The 7,698-nt window shown below is 26.0% G+C and overlaps 2 protein-coding genes across 2 annotated transcripts; one reads left to right on the forward strand and one right to left on the reverse strand.

The window, feature by feature from the left end:
* Positions 1–143: 143 nt before the first annotated feature.
* TrAFT101_003329 (uncharacterized protein) lies at positions 144–2,148 on the reverse strand. Its single transcript, XM_024901774.2, has 4 exons — positions 1,783–2,148; positions 1,625–1,725; positions 558–1,563; positions 144–501 (listed from the first exon to the last, which is right to left on the reverse strand). Exons 1-4 carry the CDS (start codon positions 2,011–2,013, stop codon positions 298–300), a joined length of 1,542 nt encoding a protein of 513 aa, XP_024764464.1. The 5' UTR covers positions 2,014–2,148; the 3' UTR covers positions 144–297.
* A 375-nt stretch (positions 2,149–2,523) lies between these two features.
* Positions 2,524–4,162, forward strand: TrAFT101_003330 (uncharacterized protein). The gene is made up of 2 exons (XM_066126845.1): positions 2,524–3,208; positions 3,260–4,162. Exons 1-2 carry the CDS (start codon positions 2,547–2,549, stop codon positions 3,801–3,803), a joined length of 1,206 nt encoding a protein of 401 aa, XP_065982952.1. The 5' UTR covers positions 2,524–2,546; the 3' UTR covers positions 3,804–4,162.
* The last annotated feature ends 3,536 nt before the right edge of the window (positions 4,163–7,698 follow it).

Consider the following 7,698-nt stretch of genomic DNA (forward strand, 5'->3'; position numbering starts at 1 on the left):
TACGCTGGAGACATACCTTAGGTGGGCCGGCTGTCAGGCTGATTATATAAGGTAACCACCAAAAAGGGAATCTATCAATCTTGGTAAAATACGGTACAAATAATCTGTACCCATACACTTATTCTCTCTCTCACATATATACGCGCAAAGCAAGATGTTCATATATTAACTATATTAATAGAGAGTTATTGAAAAGTATTAGCATTACCATAAAAATAAACACAAATTTCTAAGTCTTGTCATATTCTAGAATTGAAAACATGTAGGTGTATGTAAAGGGGGCCTGGAGATCATATATTAAATAGCCTTATTTGATCTTTTTGTCATTATCTTCGTAATGGCGTGTCGGATTGTAATACCTGCTTTTTCGATGTCCTTCTTAGAAAGCGCAGAGGTAACGCAAATTTTAAGGGCTGGCTGGAGTGTCCAGTCGTTTGCTGCTATGGCATTCGCATATGGCCGTGTCTTCAGTCGTGTGATCATGACACCATTTGCAAGCGACTAATGATTGTTAGCTGTTGTTGTTCTAATGTTCTTAAGAGTAAGGGACGATATACCTCTTCGACGCACTCCATCAAGATTTTTTCTTGGTCATCTGCAGTCAACCTCCTTGCATTGACAACTTCGGGCTTAATTACTAGAAGTAAAATAGGATTGTCCACTGAACTGGTGCAAACAACCCAATCGCTACGTGGATCAAGTTGCGCTCTCAAGGCCCGAATGCTCTCTCTGCACTGAACAAGAATGTCAGGATTCGACTGTAGCAGCTTCAGTGATTCGCTTGTAGTCATAGCCAACATGGCTGGCAGGGCTGCAGAGAAGGTATAAGCGGAAGAGGTGATTCGTTGATGCTCAATCACATCTTTAGATCCTGCGCAAAATCCACCTCCGGCACACAAGGGACCTGCGAGTGACCCAATGATCATGTCCACCTGTTGTGGATCTACATTTTGTGCCTCAGTAAGGCCACGTCCGGTTCGTCCCAATACACCAAAAGACCATGTTTCGTCAAGAATGATTCGGATCTTATACTTTTCCTTCAGCTCAACCAATCGAGGTAGATCGGTGACATCACCGGTTATCTCGAAAAAGCCCTCTGTGACGACAAATCGACGAGTTAATTTTCCAGATTTCGCCTGTTCATTTGCAACGGCTTTGAGCACCCTCTCGAGGTCGTTGAAGTCGCCATGTTTAAACCATCTGACGTTGCTTCTTGAAATCTCTAGGCCTTTACGAATGGAGTAATTGACAGCAGCATCGGCAATGATGACGTCGCGACGTTTGCAAAAGGTGGGAATGACACTGGTGGCAGTCGAGAATGTTTGTGCGTAGAGAATGCAGCCTTCTGTGCCAAGGTACGACGCAATATCCGACTCTGCCTTTTCATGAACATCCTGCGTGCCGTAGAACTGAGGAGGGCCACAAGGGCCAACGCCATATGTGCGCAAAGTTTGAATTGCTTTCTCCTTGATCTGTTCGTTGGAATTGAAGTTATAGAAGTTATACGAAGCCAAGTTGAAGGCCGTCCGTCCGTTGGATAGTTTAACTTTCGGGCCAGTCGGTCTAAGGTACGAACTCGTATGTCAGTCAACTGTGGTACAGCGTACAGCAAGGCATGACGCACCCGACGATAACCGGAAGTCTCTCATTCTCAATCTCCTCTACAGCCGTCCGATCAGCCACAATTGGCTCCGGGGTCCATTCATCAATTAACTCTTCAATCTCCTAAAGCCACGGGCAGTCAGCGAGAAGGCATCGTCGGTGGAATGTGGATGAGCGTACGCCTTCTTGCAGCTTGACAAAATTTTGCTTGTGAGTCGAGTATGAAGGCGACATAAGATAGCGAATAAAGAACAGGACAAGGACCAGTTCAATAGCGGATCGAACGGGATCATTTTGGTAGCTGGATTGGATATATCGTACGATCATAGCCGACCCGGGAAGCTTTTGAAAGTTCGAAGATGTTGCGCGAGCAATCTCGCCTAAGCGAGCCTGCAACATATCGAAGTCCATCGTGGGCTATCCGCAAGTTGCGGGTGGATGTTGTGAAGGTTGGCTTGGGCGGGTTGCTGGAGGCCTGATGGGCTTTTGATATAGGTTCAAGATACTACCAGGGAAGGCTAGTTAGTAATCACGTAAGCTACTTGTAGCTGTGGCAGGGTGCAGTCAGTGTATCTCTGCTTACAGTATGAAAACCTAGCCATGTTGAGAATAGTGGATTTTGTGGCCTCTCCTGAAAACACAAAAACCAAAAACATACACTCCGGTACTCTATACTAGAACTATTAATATCATGCACAGGTAGTTTATATACTAGGAAACAAGACAAATTATGCTTTATATAGCTTTGAGTATTAAAATTTTAAATAATAGTATAAATAATACATGTATATATATATTTAAAAGAAATATAAATTTATACATATATTATAACTGTTATTTAGAAGTATACTAATTACTATTACACTATATTTATTTTTGTAACCTTTCTCTTAGGCTACTTCTATAACCTTAATTTCTTCTCCCCCGATTTAAGCAGGCCTATAATGGCCCTTTTTAGAACTCCTGCGCGGCCACTCTTTACACCTCATGTGTTGCATAGCCGACAACTACAAAATGTCATTATAATTGCTTCTTGCCTGATATTATTATTATTTTTTATATACCGTCATAAGCAGCCTGCGCCTGCTGAATTCTTACCATATCAAACCTACCCGCAGACTGACGACTTCACCCATAATACGGTGACCGATTTTTTCCCCAGGTCTATATCCAAGGGTATCAACTCAACAGAAGACATTTGCAGTTCCTTTCCGAAACATGTTTTGTCACGAATACAACCAGTTCTCAAAACCGGCCATGGAGATAACAAAGAGAGATTGGACGCGCAGATGGATAGCACTAGTGCCTGCTTTACGCCAGATGAGCTGATCATCTTCTCAGACCTCGACGAGGACATTCGAAATCATCGTGCTATTGATATTCTTGCCGACCTGCCAAGCTCTCATTATAATGCTACCACCTTCAAGATGTGGGGGGAGTACTTGTCCCAGAAAGAAATGCAAAGAAATGGTACTTTAGACACAGAGGCACAAACGGAGCATATAAATGGATGGGCACTCGACAAGTTCAAATTCTTACCGATGATGGAAAGAGCTTGGGCTATGAAGCCTAATAGAGACTTCTATGTCTTTTACGAAACAGATACGTAAGTGTGCTCTTTAGATTTTACCCGTCACGGTATTAATATACATCCAAGCTATATTTTTTGGGATAACCTATTCCGTTTCCTTCAAATGTATAATCCAGATGCAAATGTATACATTGGCTCACCATCTCCCGGTCGCCGCGATCCGAAACGAAGAGACCAGGGGACTTTATTTGCCAACGGAGGTCCTGGATACATAATTAGTCGGGGCGCTATGAAAACACTATTACAGCGCACGACTGGTCTATTTGGAGAGTATACAGACGAGCCGCTCTCGACGAAATTCAGTTATCTAAATCATGATGATGAGTGCTGTGGTGACAGCGTCCTGGGATGGGTAATGTGGGAGCAGGGCATTCCTATGCATGGTCACTTCCCGATGTTCAGTCCTTATGCCCTTCATGAGATTCCTTTTAATGATCAGCATTGGTGCCAGCCACTGATAACGCTACATAAGACATCTCCGAAGGACATGGTTGATTTGTTCAGCTGGGAGTTTAACCAACGGAAATCCGATGTAAGTCATATTCTTTGGTTCTTCATACCTGGCGCACACGAAGAAATACATGTTGTTGTGGAACTAATAGGCGTATAGCGACCATTGTTATATTCTGATATATGGCAATTTCATAAACCAGGCATAACCCCGGTGCGTGAGGCCTGGGATGGTGGTCGTTTCAATGCATATGATCCACCTGGTGCAATTGCCGATTCTTCTGAACAATGCAGCCAAGCGTGTGATGTCGACGATAATTGTTTCCAGTGGAAGTGGGCAGGGGCAGATGATAAAAAATGTACCCTTCTGGGATCAATACAATATGGACAAGAAAGAAAAGTGGAAAATGAATTAAAAGACAGGAGTGCAGGGATTAGTAATAGAGCAGGATGGAATAAAGATCGTATAAGAAAATGGCAAGAGAGTAGAGAGTGCAGTAAAATTGCTTGGGTAGGGGCAGATGTAAATAGAAAATTATAATTTAAATATATAATAAAATAAAATAGAATATAAATATAAATATAAATATCTAAAGTATAATTTAAAAAGCTATAATTATTTAAAAAGAATTAAATAATTTAATATTATATAAATTTATATTAAATAATTTAATATTATATAAATTTATATTAAATAATTTAATATTATATAAATTTATATTAAATAATTTAATATTATATAAATTTATATTAAATAATATAAAATATATATTAAATAATATAAAATATATATTAAATAATATAAAATATATATTAAATAATATAAAATATATAAAAAAATAAAAAAAATAACCCTAAGGGGGCTAAGTAATAGCTAGTATAATAGTTTAGTATATTTTCTAAAGTATTATTTTATAATATTATATAAAAAAAAATTTATTAAATAAATTAATTATTAATTTATTTAATTAAATAAAACTAATATTTTTTAAATTAAAAAAAAAATTTAAATTTATAATTAAAAAATTTTTAGGTTTTAATATATATTTTTTTAATTTTAATATTTTTTTAAAAAAAAATTATTTTTATAAACTTAAATTTAATATTTAACCTAGGTTTAAATTTATAAAGTAAAATAATATATTAATAAACTATAATATTAAAAAAATATAGTTTATTATTATAATTAATTTAGGCTAGCTATTAAAAAAAGTATAATATAATATATTATATTATATTATATTATATATTATATAATATTAATTAATTTTTATAATATATTTTAGTAACTATTGCTTTTTTAAATTATAATTATTTTAATTATTAAATATATTTTTTTATAAAATAACTAATTATTAATTACTTTTATTATTTTAAATTGATTATTTATGTTTTTATAATAATTATATATTAATTTTTTTAATAAATAAAATTTTTAATATAATTAAATTATAAATTAATTATTTTTTTAAAATTTTAAATATATAATAGTATTTTTTTATATAATTGTTTTAGTTTGTTTTTTATTATTTTTAATTTTGTTATTAAAAATTAATTTATTTATATAGCTTAAGTAATTATTTAATTAATTATTTTATTAATATATATTTAATTATTATATTTTTATTTCAATTATTTAATATATTAATTTAATTAATTTATATAATAATATATTTTAATTATTATAATTAATTATTTAATAATATATTTCAATTTATATAATTAAATTTTTAATAAAATTTATAATATAATATAAATTATTAAAAATTATTTTTATTAAACTAGTTAAAAATTACTTTATTAATACTAGTTTAATTTTAATTTTTTATTATTTAATTATAGTTTTATTATTAATTATTTATTTAATTTAATTTTAAATATTTTTTTAATTAATTAAGCTATTTATATTTATAATATTATTTTGATTTACTTTAAAAAAACTTAAATTAAATATTTAATTAATTATTTTATTATAGTTTTAGTAAAATTATTTTATTATTATTTTTTTATAATTTTTATTTATAATAATTATATTTTATTAAAAATATAAAAATATAAAGTTTTTAAAATAAAAAGAATATAAAAATAAACTATATAGTTTTAATTAATTATATATATATATATAATATAATTAAATTTTATTAATTATATACTAGCTAGTATTTAAATAAATATTATAATAATATAATTTATATATTTATTTTTAAAATTTATTTAATTTTATTTATTTTAAATTAATTAAATAATAATAATATAATAAAAGAATTTATATTAATATATAAGCTTTTTTATTAATTATATATACTTTTTATAAAAGTTTATTAATTTTTTTAAAACTATAGCTTGTTTATTTTATTAAATATTTAATTTAATAATATTTTTTTTTATTTTTAATTAATTAATTTATTTATTTTTAATATTATTTATTATTTATAAATATTTTTTTAATAATAATATTATTTATTAATAAAATTTATTTAATATTAATATTAAATATAAAAATATAATAAATATTATATTATAAATTTTTTATATTAAAAAATATTTTAATTAATATAAAAATAATTTAATTTTTTTAATTATTTTAAATAAACTAATATATTATTATAATTATTTATAAAATAGTTTATTTAAAAAAAATACCTTTTATAATTTAATATTTATAATTATAATAGTAAACCTATTAAATAAATATAGCTAAATTAATTATAATTTATTAAATTAATTAAATATATAAATTTATTATTTATATTTATTTAAATAATTTAAATAATTAACTATTAATATAGTTTATATTTATATATTTAAAATATATTTTTAATTTTTATTTATTAATAAGTATTATTATATTATTATTACTTATAGGTTTTTTAATTTATTTATTAATATAAACTTAAAAAATTTATTTTAGATTTATTTTTTAAAAATTTACTTTATATTATTTATTTAATATATAGTTTATTATATATTAATAATTTTTATTTAAATAATTATTAAATTTATAAATAATATTAAAATATATAACTTTTAAAACTTTATTAAAACTATAAACTAGTTTAATATAAAAAAGTAAATATAGTATTAAATACTTTTATTAAATTTATAAAACTTTATAAGTTATTTAACTATTATTTATTAATTAAAAATATAAAAAATTAATAATATATATATTATTAACTATTAATTTTATATTTATTAATTACTTTTTTATTAAAAATTAAACATAAATTTATTATTTTTATTAAAAATTAAATATAAATTTATTATTTTTATTATTATAAAAATATAAAAATATAAAATAGTAATTTAATAATTTAGTTTAAAAAACTATAATTATAATTATTTTATAAAAGTTTTAATATAAATTAATTTAAAAAAAAAAGTTTATTATTTATTTATTAATAAAAAATATAATAAAAAGTTTAATATTATTAAAAAGCTTAAAATTAAAGCTTTTTACTAATATAATTTATTTTTTTAATTTTTTTTTAATTAATAAATTATTAAATAAACTTTATATAAGGTTTTAAATATATTTTTATTATTAAACTAGTAAAGCAGCCCTTTAAAGCTTTCTAAAGCCTTTTAGAATTTTTATTATTTTTTTTATAAACTATAAATAAATTAATTTATTAAATTTTATTATTTTCTTTAATTTTATAAAAGTACTTTTTTATATTTTAAAAGTAAAGTAAATTTAATAATTTAATTAATTAAAATAGCTTATATAAATAAAATTCTAGGCTTTTAATTAATTAATTTTATTAAAAAAAACCTTTTACTTAAATTTTTAATTAATTTAAATAATTAAAAAATACTTTATAAAATAGGTTTTTTTAATAAAAAAAAATACTTTATAGTATTTATTTTTATAAGCCTTTTTTAGGGCTTTTAAAGCCTATTATTTATATTTTTTTTTAAAAAGTATAAGATTTTATTTAAATTATATAAACTTTAAAAACCTTATATATATATAAAAAAAACTTATAAAATATAAAAAACTTATATATAATAAAAAAAATAATTATAATATAAAAGAAAATCCAAAAGCTTTA

The sequence above is a fragment of the Trichoderma asperellum genome, chromosome 2 (assembly GCF_020647865.1).
Source record: "Trichoderma asperellum chromosome 2, complete sequence".
Classification (NCBI taxonomy): domain Eukaryota; kingdom Fungi; phylum Ascomycota; class Sordariomycetes; order Hypocreales; family Hypocreaceae; genus Trichoderma; species Trichoderma asperellum.